Source organism: Neospora caninum, chromosome XI (assembly GCF_000208865.1).
Source record: "Neospora caninum Liverpool complete genome, chromosome XI".
NCBI classification, from domain to species: Eukaryota; Apicomplexa; class Conoidasida; order Eucoccidiorida; family Sarcocystidae; genus Neospora; species Neospora caninum.
Window position 1 is genome coordinate 1,435,669 of NC_018397.1, and position 14,888 is coordinate 1,450,556.

The 14,888-nt window shown below is 61.9% G+C and overlaps 1 protein-coding gene across 1 annotated transcript; it reads right to left on the minus strand.

The window, feature by feature from the left end:
- Positions 1 to 510: 510 nt before the first annotated feature.
- Positions 511 to 11,303, minus strand: NCLIV_054930 (hypothetical protein; the record flags this gene model as incomplete). Its single annotated transcript, XM_003885047.1, has 4 exons — positions 511 to 2,802; positions 3,294 to 5,712; positions 6,229 to 6,613; positions 7,298 to 11,303. 4 exons carry the CDS (start codon positions 11,301 to 11,303, stop codon positions 511 to 513), a joined length of 9,102 nt encoding a protein of 3,033 aa, XP_003885096.1.
- Between the last annotated feature and the right edge of the window lie 3,585 nt (positions 11,304 to 14,888).

Consider the following 14,888-nt stretch of genomic DNA (forward strand, 5'->3'; position numbering starts at 1 on the left):
TCTCGCAGGTGTCTGAAACACCCAAAAGAAAGTGTTCTGCTACGCGTAAGCAAAGTGGAGCCGGCATGGAACCCAGTCTTGCGTGGCCAGAACCAGGAACTCCTGTGCCCAGAGTTCGTCCCTCGTGAAACAGCTTTTTGTCAACTTCGTGTCAGTAGCACGGTCGTCATGTACCGCTCCCAAACGCGGGGCTCGTCTGTCTTCAAAGCCCCCGTGAGTGCCCGCCCTTCGGGCACTCTTACCGCAAGTTTCTCACTGAAAGAGAGCTCTGCTCGCATACGTCACCAGGATGGGTCAAACTTCTTCCACTCTCGTGAAAACGGAATACCTTAGCACAGAATCGGCATGCGCAGTGCCAGTGAGAAGTCAGTCGACATACAAACATTGTTGGAACGCGCAGGGCCCCCAACGAATGGAGCTGGACGAAGCGGATTTCACGTGCGTGTGTTTCGGTTCAGTCAGTTGTCCAAGCGGCTCCTCTCTCGCCGCCGGCTCTTTTGTGCGGTTTGCTTAGTCCACGCTCCGCCCTCTCGGTTTGTCGAGTTGGGTGAGAACAACGAATGCCTTTTGCGTGCGGGGCGTTTGGGACGGCGCGCTTGCCTCGACTTCGCGCCCTCTCTCCCGTTCACTGTACGGGGTGTTAACTGACATTGCAACGAGCGCAGCGAACGCGTTTTCATCACAAGGATGTCCCCGGAGCGACTGTATGTACTCCTCGCTAGCTGCGGGGACGCTCGGACTGTAAGCCTGGACGACATTTTCTTCTCTTAAGTGCCGCTTGTTCTGCTGATCCATCTGAAGGAGTCGCCACTGGAAGTGTACGTACAGCTCCCGCAGTGCCGCCCAGAAGAACTCGCCTCCAGCGGCTGCGAAGGAAGCCGCGCGGGTCCACACCTCAGGAGAGTACAGAGACGGCAGCGAAATCGAAGTAGCAAACGAACGCGAGGGACCTGCTGAGAGCTGAGTGCGGTGCTCACTCTCCCCCAGGTCTGGTGAAGACGGAGGAGGAACCGCCGAGCGTTCTCGGGGCTCGGCGTCATCCTCCAAGACTCCCTCGCTATCTGTGTCGGGCCCCTCCAGTTCATCTTGGGCGGACTGCAACGGGAAATGAGACGCCCACAAGCGTCTCCCGTTTCGTGTCCGTAGAACTCTTCTCTGCGAAAGTTCACGAATGCCTCGCGTACGGGAAGTCTCTTCCCCTTCGCGACAGCCGGAAGGAGACGCCCTGGCGGCGGCCGCGGAAGACAGGGCCGAACCGACCGTATTTAACGCGTTTCTTGAAGGGGCTAACTCGGCTTCGCCGTCTTCCTGCCTGTCTCGATCGAATCGCCTTTCCAGGCTCTCGTCTCTCCCTCCGCCACCCTGCTGCGCCCTGTCGCTCCTCCTCCGCAGTTCCTCTCCGAGGCGCCCCCGCACAGCGTACACAGAATTACGGTGGGGCGAACGGTCTCTGTTGGGGTAGGGGCCCAGCCTGCTCGTCTCTCCTTGCCTAGCACACTGTGGGAGGACGTCGCGGAAAGAAATGTGCCCGAGATTCTCGCCACTGTTGACATCGAAAATGCGCACCATACTCTCTTCGGTGCCGCCTGTGACGAAGCGCCGCGACCCCTTGAGATAGAAGGACCGCCGAAAGTTCGTCGCGGCATTCGCGCGCGCGGACGGCAGGTCAAACCTGTCGGGGACCGCCTTATATTCGGGCAAGGCATACTGCCGGAGGACTGTATCGATGCCGGAGCACAAGAGCCAACGGCCGTCGTCGGAGAAGGCACACATGACATTCGGAGATCCAGTGGGGAAGGCCTGGACGGGCACCGCCGAGCTCGCTCCGCGGTCCCTAGACGGCGGCCAGGGCCTCCGTCGAAAGTCGCCTAAGAGACTTCCCGGGACTTGCGCGTCGAGCCGCGGCTGTCTCGGGCTCGCGCGCGGCCCCTCGCAGGCTCCCAGCGCGGCCGTCTTGCCCGGGGAGGCTGAGAGCCCAATCCGCTGGCGGAGGTCCCACACCTTGCACGTTTGGTCAAATGAAGCTGTGGCGAAAATGTGGGGCGAACACGACGAGAAACGCACAGTGTTGATGGAGCCGCTGTGGAGGCGCTGCAGAGTCCCGAGGCGCTGCCCCGTCGCGATGTCGTGAAGACTGAGGTCGGGGCTGAAGCCGGAGAGAAGAAGGAAGTCGTCGGTGCACGACACAGACAGCGAGCTCAGCTGCTGATCGAAAGAGACGCCCGTGTGAACCACGCGCAGAGACGAGGAACGCGACGAAGACGACCTCCAAGCTCCAAAAGGCCCACCACGACGCGAACCTCCGGACTGTTCATCTCGCTGGCGAGGAAAGCGAGAAGCGCCAGGAGAAGCCGTGTGGCTCACGGAGCAGCGCGCCGCTCGTGGGGCAGTCGCCTCTCGCCCCTGGGGCGCGAAGTCTTCATCTGAAGAGTCTCCTTCGCTGTCCTCAGCGCTGCTGCACGCCTCTGCGAGGCCGACATCCTCAGCTTCCGTTGAAGAGAAACCGTCCCTGTCAACATGCGAGATCGGCCTGTCGCGCCTTCGCCCGAGCCCCCTCTCCCGTTCTCCAGGACTCTTGAACCTCCGGCTCCAACCTCGCTCCCGTCTTCTGTCTCCGAGCCACGCTGCCTCGCCGAGGAACTGCGCCAAGTCCCACGCCACGTAGTACGGCGCTCCGGTCGCACTCGCGGCGCACACGAGTCGCCCAGGGTGATGGTGGAGCCAAGTCAAACCCAGAATCGGGCCGCTGTCCACAGCTAGCCCCGCGACAGCGCAGTCGCGTCGGCTGTCGATGATCTGGATCTACAGAGACACCACAGAGGAGAGAGAAACGCAGAGAGAAGCGAATCAGAACCCGCGCACGTCGGCACTCCGTCTCTCGGAGCCTCGGGGAGAGCCGGCGATGCAGGCGCGACGCCAGGTGAAAGGAGAAACGTCGTCCTGCTGGACTTCTGTGGGCACAGATTTGTCCAATCGCTGACTGAAGCGTGCGTTGCTACATGGAGCAAAAGCAACGAGAACACGAGGAAGCAGGAAAAGCGCATTGGGTGAAAGAAAGCGGCAACGCAGATACGGACGATGCCACGCGAGTCGAGTGCTTCCCTCCGCAGTGAGGCCCGCAGTCAAGTCTTGGCGTGCACGGTTTGTGACGAGGGGAGCTCTCGACTCTCGGGACACGGAGAGTTTTTGACCCAAAAAAGCGACGAGACCTGAACTGACGAGAAAAAACCCAAAACGCCACGGAAAGTCGGAGAAACGAAAACGCGAGAGAAAGCAGCCGTTTCCTGCCCTACCGATCCGTCTTTGTGGCCGCTGAGAATCACATCTGGAAGGTCAGGGTGGAATTCGAACTGTCGCGCGTCGGCGGTCGAACGAAGCAAGCGACGGGAGCACGCAAGACTTCTTCTTTCCAGGTTTTCTCGCGAAACAGAACTGTCGCGCGTCGCCCTCGGATAGGCAGCGAGCGGCTCCCCGCTGCTGCCTTCTTCACCATTCCCTGCAGAGGGAACGGAACGGCTGGGCGCGTCCCTGGAGTTCTCGACAGTCGAGCCTGCTGGTCTCGTCTCTCCCGTCTCTTTGCGAGTCTCCGACGGCGCGACAGAAGCTGACGGGGCAGCAGGTGAGGGAGACGCGCGGAGTGGACGCTGAGCGAGGCGCTCGACTTGCGAGCGGCCGGACGAGCCAAGAGCGCCGGCCTTTCGTCCCTCGTTCGACACCGGAAAAGCGTCTCGACAAAGAACAAACACCGGACTTCCGCGCTCCGGCTCCTCTAGTGCCACACGCAGGGCGCCTAGCCATGCTGCAGCTGCGTGCAGAGACGAATCGGGCCAGGACGGACCGCGCCCGGATGCAGAAGCGGGTAACCCACCGGGTAATGCATCCCTCGATGCCTGCGCTCTCTGCAAACACCGAGACGGTCCTACACTCTCTGGAGCTTCGTCCACGAATCTCTGCCCAGTCGTTTCTCCTGCTCTCTCACGATCCCCTGGCCGCCCGACCGCGCCTTCACGGACCCTGCGCGCGTCTTGCTTCTCGCCCGTTCTCCGGTTTTCTGCGGTCCGTTCCTCGAGAACGCCTGACGCTCTCCCCCTCGCGGAACCTCCTTTCTCCTCTTCGAGACCCCGACTGGAGGGGCGGCGAGAGGCGTCCGAGGCAAGGGAGAGAGCGGTGCCTTCCGTCTTCCGCTGGCCTTCGCTCGCCTCGTCCGCGTTGACGGAAGAGCGGGCGAGGAGCCGCGGAAGGGAAGAAACGAGCTCTGCCGACCTCCCACCAGCCGTGCATCCTGCCCCACGCAGTTTTCCCTCTTCCGCGACGACCGGCGAGGAACGAGCAGCGTGAGGGCTTCCAAGCGGCAGGTCCAGGCTGAGGACGAGAGGCGGAGGCAGGGGCGGGTGCGCAGCGACAGTCGAAAAGGGGACTGGAGCGAGAACAAGGCACAGACGCTCCCCGAAGAAGAACCGACAGTCCCGAACGAGGTAGGCCTCCGGCGGCGGCTGGGCCTGAAGACTCGGCGCAGATGGGGCCGACAAGGCAGGAGCAGAGGAGACCAGCCACGCACGGAACAGCGTTTTCTTCAGTCCCACATGCTTATCATGTCTCCTTTTTTTCTGGGGTCGGTCAGGGTCGTCCGCACTGGCGCCACTCCGTGCGCTCGCGGGTTGTCTACTCTCGTCGGTCTCTTTTTGCCGCGACGGCTCCATCCTCCGTGTTTCCGTGTCTCCGCCCTTCGGGCCCCGCCTCTCCCGCTGCCCGAAGACGGCAGGCGCCTTCCCTATCTCTGCGTCTGCCACGTCGCCGCGCAACTGTGGAGAGGTCGAGGCCGGAAAAAGCGAGGGCGCGCGCTCTGTGTCTTGCGAGTCTGCCGACGCGTTCTGTTTCCCAGCAGCACGCATGCCGGGGACGTCTTCGTCTTCCACATCCCCCCCACTCCAAGGCAGGAGTCCTCGCTCACGAAGCGAGACGAAGATGTGGATCCAGAGATCCTTGATCGTCGCCTCGCGACTCAGAAGAAGGCCTACCTCGACTTCTTCGGATGCGAGCACCGGCCGCCAGTTCCGCCTCTCTCTCAAAGTCGAACGCACCCGCGCGACGCCTGGCTCTGGAAGACGAGACGGAGGCAGCCTCTTTTGCGCGTCGCGCTCGCAGCAAGGTCCGACCGCCCAGGGCCCCTGTGCGGCGCCGCAGAGAGAAGAGCGATAGACACAGACTTGAGAGAAATCTCCACACGAGGAGACAGTCCAGCGGGACACACTGGGGAGGCGAACGCGCAGGAAGAGAAGCAGGGCTGGCGAGGGAACGCCCAGGCGATGCGCAGAGGCGAGCGGCGCGTGAAGCAGCCGAGAGAGCAAAGAGGGAGTGACGCAGAAGGCCGTCTCGTGGCCTTCGTTTTGCGCTGCATGCGACCGCGCAAGGCTCCTGGCCGAACCGCCCTTGGCAGGTTGTCGGGGCCCCACACCCTGTTGAGAGCTCTCATCTGGGCGGGACGCAGGCGCCGGCGTTCGAGGAAGGAACGAAACGGGGCGAGCGGAAAGCGGCCTTTCCCCGCCTCGTTCTCCCCCCTGAGGTTCGTGTTCCTCACGCACCCGGCGCTCTGTAGCATCGCATCCCTCCTTCGTGTCGCCCAAGGCGCGACGACTGCCCGAGAGCGCATCAGGAAGAACCTCAGCGCTTCCTTCTGCGTCCACGCGGGGCCTCGCCACTCGCAGCTTCAACCTCGGAGAGGAGGCAGACGAAAAAATCGAAGCAGAGAGCTCGGCCTCTCCGTGCCGTGGGACACTCGCCAGCAGCTGGCGACGGTCGCCCTCCAGCGATGCTGCAACAGGAGGTGACAGAGAAGACAAAGAGCAAGAAAAAGATGAAGAGGAAGATGAGGAAGAGGAGGAGGAGGAGGAAGGGGAGAAAAAAGAGAGACGGTGCGTGCGGGAGCACAAGCGAGGCGATCGGTGTGTCGATGGCGAACAAAACGCTTGAGGGTTTGAGACGGGGGATTTCGGCGGAGTCCTCGTAGCAGTCGAGTCAGGGAACAGGGTGGTTTCGTCCTCCACAGCTCCACGTTCCTGTGACAATCGACGTTTCCGCCTGCTTCTCGTGTTTCCAACTGTGTTCCCCTCCTCTTCGCGGTCCTGCCGCCCAGGACCACTTCCCACGCTTCCTTTCTCCGTCCCTGCACGCTTTGCTCCATCTTCCCTCCTCCGTCGTTCTCCCTCTGATGACCCTCGCCCTGCGCACCGCTGCGCCCCTTCTCCTTCTCTTCCTTCTCCTTCTCTTCTATCTCTTCGGTCTCCTTGTCTTCTCCGCGCTTCTTCCTCCTCGTGGTCTCCGCCTTCGTCTGCCTCTTCGGTTTCTCGCTCTGAGTGTGCCTCGGTTGCCTGGCACGGTTCGCGTCTGTGCAGTCCTCTCGCGGCGACTCTCTTTCCGCGCTCGGTCTCCTGTCCCTCGCCGCCTCCGATCACCCAGGTGGAGCCGTCGAACTTGGCCTTTCCCGAGGCCACGAAAGAGGCAGTCGCCGCCAGAGCCGCAGCCGCGCCCGGGCTTCCCGTCGCCGCTAGAGCGATCCAGGCGGTGAGGCCCGCGGCGGCGGCGACTCCGGCGCTTTCTCGGACGTTTTTCTGCGCTGAGAGGACAGTCATCGACACTGCAAACAGCGTCTCCACCCACGACAGACTCCAGGAAAAAGAAGGCTTCGATGCCCGGGGAGGACAAAGAGCCGAGGGCGACGCACAGAGCCTCACAGGGGGAGAGGACGACGCAGAGCGGGGGGACGGAGATGAAGAAAGAGAAGAGAATGACGAGCATCGAGAGGGGGAGGACAGAGAAGGAGAAGAGAGGAAAGAGAGAGACGAGGGAGGAGAAGGGGAGGAAGCAGAGAGAGAAGAGGAGAGGGACGGAGAGCGAGGGGGAAGCGCCGAGAGCGGACGGGAGCCTTCCGCAGCACAGAAGGCCGGAGACGCAAAAGGCGACGGAGTGGCAGGGCTGGAAGGCGACGGCAGGGAGGTCAGGGACGAGACAGAGAAGAGGGGAGGTGACGGCGCGTGTCTGGAAGAGGGTGAGAGGGGCGACCGCGGGAGCGAAGCTGACATCCAGGGAAAGAACGGTTCCCCACAGGGAGACGGGCCGTGTATCGGCGACGAAGGCGAGGAGAGAGACACTCGGCGGGGTTCGCCAGGTGGGCGTTTTGGAGACGCCGTGAGAGAGAGGCTCGAGAAAGAAGAGAAGGATCGACACGGGCGCAGCGCGACAAAAGGAAGAGACGACGAAGGCCAGCCATGTGGTTCTTCCGGCTCTCGCATCCACGCACCCCCTCGTCGCGTCAAACCCAACAGTGACTGGCTCGGCGCCACCGGCGAGCGTTTGCGCAGCCTCAACGGCGGCAAACTGGCGAGTCGCCCTTGGCCCTCTGAGAGGCTCGCAGACACAGAGCCGAGGCTTCTCGTCGCTGGCGCCTCTTCCCCCTCGCCGCGCGTCTCGCAGGTCTCTTCGGCTGCGTATGCGTCGCCCCAAGGCCCCCGGCCTCGCCCTGTCTCCTCCCCTCCAGCCCGTGAAGCAAAGCCGCTGGACGCCGGGCGGGCCCCGCCTCGGCTATCGAGGACCGAAAGCAGCCGCGAAACAGCGACGAGCTGAAAGCAGGCAGCGATCCAAGAAGAGAAGGAGACGTTGGAGAAGAGAGCGACGAGCCCAGGAGACAGGAGCTTTAAGAAGCTCGCCTCGTTGAACCGCTGTCCGTCTCCGCTGTCTCCTTCCCCGCACGCCCCATCTCCTCCTGCCTCTGATGCACCGTGCGGGGGGTCCCCTTCGCCCCAGCGCCGCTCCGCCACCGCCGCTCGCCCGGCTGCGTCTCCGTCCACCCCCCCACCGACGGTTTGTCGGCTCTGCGCGGAAGAAGCGGCGACGGACGGCGCGGTCGCTGCCTGTGCATTTGCGTGCCTGTCTTCGTGCGCAGCGGATAGCTGATGGTGGTAGTGCGAGTTTTCCAGAAACAGAAAAGCAAACAGCGTCGCGAGGCCGTCCTGCTCATGTCCCTCCTCGTCTTCCTCGTCAAAGGCGTAGTCGCTGTGAACGGCTGCAGAGGACAACGCGGCTGCAGCTGAGCAGGCCCCCGCGCCCCCACGGGCCGCCACGACCGCGGCCGCCGCAGTCGCCGCCGCTGCCAGGGCTCCAGAGACACTCGCTGTGAAGGCCGCGACAAGGGACGCGAGCAACACGCCCGCTGCAGCCGCTGTGGGGTGACCCGACCAGAGAGGTTCGAAGGCGTTCGCGACGAGAGCGGTCGCTTGCGCCGCGACCTCGGCGCCCGAACAGAGAAGCCTTTGCGGCGCAGGCGCGAGGCCGGAGGGGACACAGAGCCACCGTGTCTCGGCGTCGTGGCGGGAGTCGTCGCTGGAGCGCTGAGTGGCGTGGAGAGAGACGGCGGAGAGGAAGGACGGGGATGATGCATCAGAAGACGGCGAGAGACGCGAGCGACAGCCAAGGAGAAACCGGGCGACTCGCTCTGCCACGAAGGCTCCGGCCTCGGAATCCGAAGAAGCCGTCTCTTCTCCCGGCGGAGAGGCAGACCCAGGGCCCCACGCACGGAGACGGTGGTCGGGCCTAAAGCGCGCGCCTGCACGCGGTCGAGACGGAACGGCCTGGCTGTCTCTTCGCGCGCCTCCAGGCCTTCGCCGGCCGCTCGGCACCCACGCCGAGCAAGGAAGGCTCGCGAGAGACAAGGCAAGGCCGCCGGTGGTGTCTCCAGCGACGCGCGTGGCGCGGCCCGAGAGTGGACGCGCCGCCTCCCCCGCACACAGAGAAGAGGACGGCGAGTGCAGCGCAGAAGAAGGGGCGAGGAGAGACAGGTCGCGGCAACTGTCTCTGGAGGGCGGCAGCGGCCAGTCGAGCACGACGGCTCGCCGAGCACGCAGACGGCCGGAAGAGACAGGTGCACACGCAGCGGAGGCATCAGGACGGGCGGACGGCGAAGCCGCGAGGGCTCTGGCCCTCCTCTCGCAGTCCTCGCTTTCTCTCGAAACGAAGCACGGCGCCGCGAGAGCGACAGGCCGCTCGAACAAAAAGTGCTGGAGCGGGCAAAGCTCGTCGGTGTCGAGCACCAGCAGGCCGGGACGCCCGGCCCTCAGGTAGCGCAGGCGGCCCGAAAGGGTGCGGTCTTCTGGAGACAGCAGGGACGCGACTATCTCGTGGAGCACGCGCGCGGAAAAGGAGGCGTCACACGAAGCAGCTGAGGTGAGGGCAGGGATCTGTGGCCGTCGTCCACTGGGAGTGGCGAGGACCAGCAGATCCGGCTCTAAGCTGTTGTCTCTATCCCGCGTCCCCCTGTCCTCCTGGAGCACGAGGCGATGGGAGCGGGAGGCGAGCGCTCGGGGAGCGAGTGGCAGGGACACGCGGCTGCGCGCCTGTCTCTGCTGGCCCGCCAGGTGAGGGGCGCCAGAGGGGAAAGGACCAGGTCCAACCGGCGCGTTCACTTTCGCGCTCCTACCGCTTCCCCTTTTCTCCATGCATGCGCAGACGCTCTCTCGTGGACAAGTGAGAACGTCTCTGTCTCCGTTGCTGCGCAGAAGCTTCTCCGCGTCCGTGTCCAGTTCCAGGCCTTCTCTGCTCTCCACTCCTTTTTCTCTGGCCGGAAAAGGCGAACAGGCACCAGAAGGCGAAGCACTCGGGTTCTGCGTGGGATCCTCCGGCGGCAAGGAGTCGCGACGGCAACCGGTGTCACCGTCTCTTTTAGGCTGCGGGGGTTGCGAAAACGGAGACGCGACGAAGCAGGGAAGAGACGCGTCGAGAGCGTCTACATCTTCAAGCGCTCTGCGAGGCAAAGGCGGAAGGGGAAGAAGGAGGTCAACGGAGCCGACGCGAACCACGCATACTGACCTGGGTTCTCTCGCAAAGCTCTGAAGGAGATTCGGAGAAAACGAGGAAGAAAAAGAACCAGGAAGGAAGGCGTCACCTCGTCCACGTGCGCCTGCGGTCCTCCTACCCCCAGAAGCGTTCAAGACGTAGAGACGCTTCCAGTTGATGAACAGCAAATCTCGTGTGGACGCGTCGTCCTCTTGGGCGCGGGAAGCCGCTGTTCTCGCCCATTTCCACAGGCGGGCGTCGACATCCCCACAACAGAGCTCCTCTTGCGGCACGTCGGTACGGCCTTCGTCCCTGTCTGGCCAGCAATCTCGCCCTGCCCCGGCTTTCCGCGTTTTTTCATCAACTCCTCGCGCGCCATGCCTCGGAGACTGTCTTCTGCGCCGAGTCCGCGGACTCTCTAGCGCTCCACGAAAGTCGCACAGAGGCTCCTCGGCGTCATCCGACAAGAGAACGCAGCTGGAGGCAGGCACAGCGGAATCGTGCGTCGAAACCAAAGAGACGGCCGTCGGGCGACAGCTCGTCGGACGGAGGTCAGCACCATTCGCCAGAGTGGGGTAGCAGCTGTCGCTGCACAGATGGAGTCCTTCCCTCTCCGTCGGATGCCGAAAGGTTCGGTTCACTCTTGCGCATGAAGCGAAATGAGGCTCTTCGCGTTGGTGGAAAGCGCCGAAAGGCGGCAGACACGAGACGTGTGCACTTGCTTGAGCACACGCCGACGAGGGAGGCAGTTGTTCGCGCCACCGCGCAGCGAAGCCCTCCTGGAAGCAGCAACGCCGCCAAAGAAACGAACAACGAGAGAGCCAGAGAAGATCACGGGCGCACAACGAGAGGGAGACGAGATCCGGAGGAGAAAGGAAGCGCCCGACCTCTGCGATAAGACACGGCGAAAGCGACTGGAAGAAAGAAGAAGAAGAGCCCGGCGGCAGAGATGAAGATAAGAGAAAAGTGGAGTGAGAGAGGAACCCTTCTTCTGACAAGGTTCGTCGCACTGAAAGAAGTCGTCGGACATGTGGGAGAGACCGGCTCTCTGAGACTGCGAGAGGCGCGGTGAGGCCAGCAGTTCGAGAGAGAGAGGAAAGGCAAGAGGAAGAAGGGCTGGGCTCCGCAGTTCCCTGGTTATCGACCGACGAGGGTGACGCGCCAGCCGCAGAGAAGAAAGACTCCATCGAATACGAGTACGGGAGTCGCTTTCCGTCTCCTCTCCTCGCCACACGAGATGGACCCGCCGCGGTGAAAGCTCTCGGCTGGCCCAAGAGCGCCAGGCACGAGACGCCGCAGCCGCCCTCAGCTTCTGCCAGGAGGGGAAAACAGGCAGCGGTGTGTGGTCCCAAGGCCTTTTGCGAGACGAGAGGCGAAAGGCGTCTCTGTGGAGGGGAAGCAGCCTGTGTTCCGTGCTTCCTCCGACAGCCGCTCGGGCCTTGTGAGTTCACCACCTCTTCTCTCGCGTCCAGCTTCATCTCGGCCTCGTCGAAGTCCGGCAGAGAGCAGGCAAAAAGGCCCTCTGTCGTGCTTCGCTTTGGTTTTCCACGAAGAGCAGTCACGCCTTTCTGCACGGTTCTTTCGAAGGGGCTGGCCGCTTTGCGTTCAGCAGGGTGATCGGCGTCGGAAGCCTCTCTTCCCCCTGCGCAGCCTGTTGATGTGGACGGACCGGAGTGCGCTTTCTCAGGTGACCGGAGCGAGGGGCACTGGGAAACAATTGAGAAAGGCTCTATTTGGCGCAAGCAAGGAGTTCAGCGGACGAGCCGAGGGAGCGTCGAGCCAGTTTCCCCGGAAAGGCCAGGTTCTGGAAAGAGGCGCGCGTCTCCTTCCTTGACTCCAGGAGAAAAATGAACGCGCTGGCTGTGGGGCCAAGGTCAGCGGTGTGTGTCTCTCTAAACGAGACGGAGACTTGGAAAGCGGAAATGTCGCTGACGCATCCCTAGCCCCGCGCCGCATGTGCCGTCCTCTTTATCTGTGATCATGGGCAGCGTGCGGTGTCTTACCTCTCTGGGACACAGCAAAGGCTCAGCGAACGCTGCGCTTGCACATCCCCTAAAACGGCCGGGACAGGCGAGTGGTCATGTCAGGCTACGCCGACGGTTTCAGGCGGCAAACCTCCCGTCTCGGGAATATTTCCCCGAAAGCTAGAGGAAAGAAAGACGTCAGGGGCCGCGCGTTCGTCTCCGGGGCTTCTCGACTGTACGGACCCCGCATTGGACGCGGCATTCAGGAACGGTCAGTGGACGAGCAGAGAGAAATCACAGGCCCAGTGAGATGCTTCAGACGCTTCGCAACCCCCAAGCGGTGAGGAACTCGTAAATGAGTGAAAACAGAACAGACACAGCCGTCCTCGCCTTGACAGGGAGAAAGCTCGCCGCTTTTCGGTCCAGAACCGCCTTCAGGACCACGGAGCGAAGCCGAAAACGGGCGAGTCACGGAACAGCCCGCGTGGACACAGCGGAAATCGACCGTTAAAGCGCCGCTTTCCTCTTACAGACAGCAGTCTCTCTGCCTCCGTACATGCAGTAGGAGGCGGCACACATTTTGCAGCCTTCTGCTTTTGCCCAAACCAGCCGGTCTTCGGCACTCCCCGTGCCAGGTCGCTGTTCGGCTGTTGCAACGGTGTGTCGGAAGACGAGGTTCGAAGGGCCCAAAGGAACAGGCACACAGAGCAGGGCTGTTCCATTCTCGCGTCGGCAAAACCAGAGAGAAACCATCCAGTGAGAATTTGACGTGTGTTCTGAATACGAAGCGAAAAGTCGATGGCGACAGCTCTTAGCTGGATGGCCGCGTCGCCGTCGCGTTTCTGAGTGCGGACGTCACGACGTCCGTTCCGTGCGGGAGCGAACTCGAGGCCGCGTGCTCTCTTCTTGCGGAAGAGTTGTCATTCGCGCTGTCGCGCGAACATCTGCGCCGGTTAGAGGGCCGAATGTTCGAAAAAACTAGCCAACCTTTGCGCATCAGACCGGAAGACGTTTCGCCCCCATCCCACCCCGTGCGCTCCGGTACCAGCGCGGGAGAAAAGCCGTATCCGTCCATATCGCAACGTTGCTGTCTTCCGCGGAAACCGGTAGCACCTGTCGTCCCGCCAGATTTGCGACGCACACAAGCCTGCAGCTTCGATCGAGTCGGCAGGTACAGTTACATTCGAAACAAACAGAGAAGACTGGCCGGGAAGCGTTTCTAAACGAACTTGCGGGGAAGGGGGGACGGTAGGAACGGAGACACCGCGTCAAACAGTCCCGCGGACACAGTCGGCTTGTTAGCACGGAATCCACATGCACATACAGCCGAGAGAACAACCACGGAATGAAAGACGCGCGGCAACGGCCTGTGCGCGCCTTTTCGTGAAGCAACAATCATTTCGGGCAGTCAGTGCAGTGCTGAATCTTTGAGGGTGGAGCCAGGCCGAAAGCCAAGGCGATTGTCACAGACTGTCGGCCTCGCCCCGACAGAAGTCGCCGAGTCCACGTTTTTACGACTCATGCACCAGGCATTACCTCCGGTCGAGAGGTGGGTTTGCAGGGGGGTCTTTTTTGAGAAGATTCCGAAACCGGTCACGAGGGCCGGCCGTCAGAACTCAAAGCCAAGTACCACGTTCCCTTCGGGCGCAAACGCGGTCTGCGATCCCTGCTTGCAGTCAGGTGTAAAAATTTGGTGCTCACTTTTACACGCCGCAGGCGGGCTCTCGGAGCTGCCTACCTCGAATTTCTCTGCACACTCCTTCCCGGTGTCGTGAGTTAAAAAAGAGAGCGAACGCAGCTCGGCCAAAGGGGCGGCGCTGTCACACACACACAGTGGGTGCGACGCCAAGCTTGGAATAGCCGGCGAAGGAGATCCCCTCTGTAAATGCATCTGTGCAGATGGACACGCGCTTTAGCTGTGTTCCTGCTACCTTCCACTGTCTGCTGGTTTCTATTTGGTCCCCTTGTCGCGGCTTTCTTCAGGGGGTTGATAAAAACTCTGATTTCTTGGAGATCATCGCGGTAGTTTCGTGAACCGCCTCGCCCTAGCGCAATCAAATGGCTAACGCTTGGCCCCCGCGCAGTCGTTCTTACACCCGCCACATTGCATAGTCCAGCTTTTTTGCCGCGCACACATTGTATAGCGCTCATTCGCTTCTTTCAAACCCGGCGCGGCCGCAGAGGCTCCCCGCTGCTCTGCCGCCGTCAAGCGCTCTCTCACCACCCTGGGCTCCTCGAAGCGTTTTACCCAGAAACGAAAAGGTGTGTTAGCCTCAGTTTGTGAAAGAGTTTTGCCCATCTTTGCGTCCCGCGTCAACACCGCGAGCGTGGACGAGTTGTCAGTGTCTCTTCTATGATGCAATTCCTCTTGCCTTGATGCCGTGGACCAAGAAGAAGCTACGAGGGGGAGTACCGCCTTCCCTGTGGTGACTATCGCTCTGTGGAGTGAAAGCACGGTTGTTGCATTCCTCGAAAGTGCCTCAGTAATTCACGATTCGAAAGGCAACGAAAAGGTGAACGCAAGCGTGCGAAACACGGCGTCAGTCAGCCTGTACCGCTTTTACATGCGAGTTGCTGGACCTGCTACATGCCGGTAAAGATTCCAGGGTACAGTTTACAGACGGTGGGGGGTGTATCGCTGGTCCCGCGTTTCAAAAGAAAGCTTGCGGAGCACCTAGATGCGCAACAGCCGCACCTGTGCCTGATTTGGATTTGTAGCCAGGTCCAACGACAGGGGCTGTGTCTCAAAACGGCGTCCGCTCGCGGAGCATCGAAAGTGCCGCGCACGTTCGAAAGAATCTGCAATCGCACTGGTGGGCCACCCGCTGTGGACCACATTTTGACGAACACCTACCCGCGGGTGTGCGCCTACAATATACGTCCCTGCCCCAGACGGTTTTCTACGGTGTATTGACCGAATCTGCCTCGCTCCCGGATGTTTCTCTCCTTGCATTTTCCAAGGGATGGCCAAAGCTGGAACTCGGTTCCGTACGACCCAGGCTCCAAACATCTCCCTCTGAGCGCTAACGCCCAGAAAAAACAGCACTGGTCCGTAGAAAAGCTCTAGAGGTATTCCGCAGCGGTTCATTCACAGTTTCC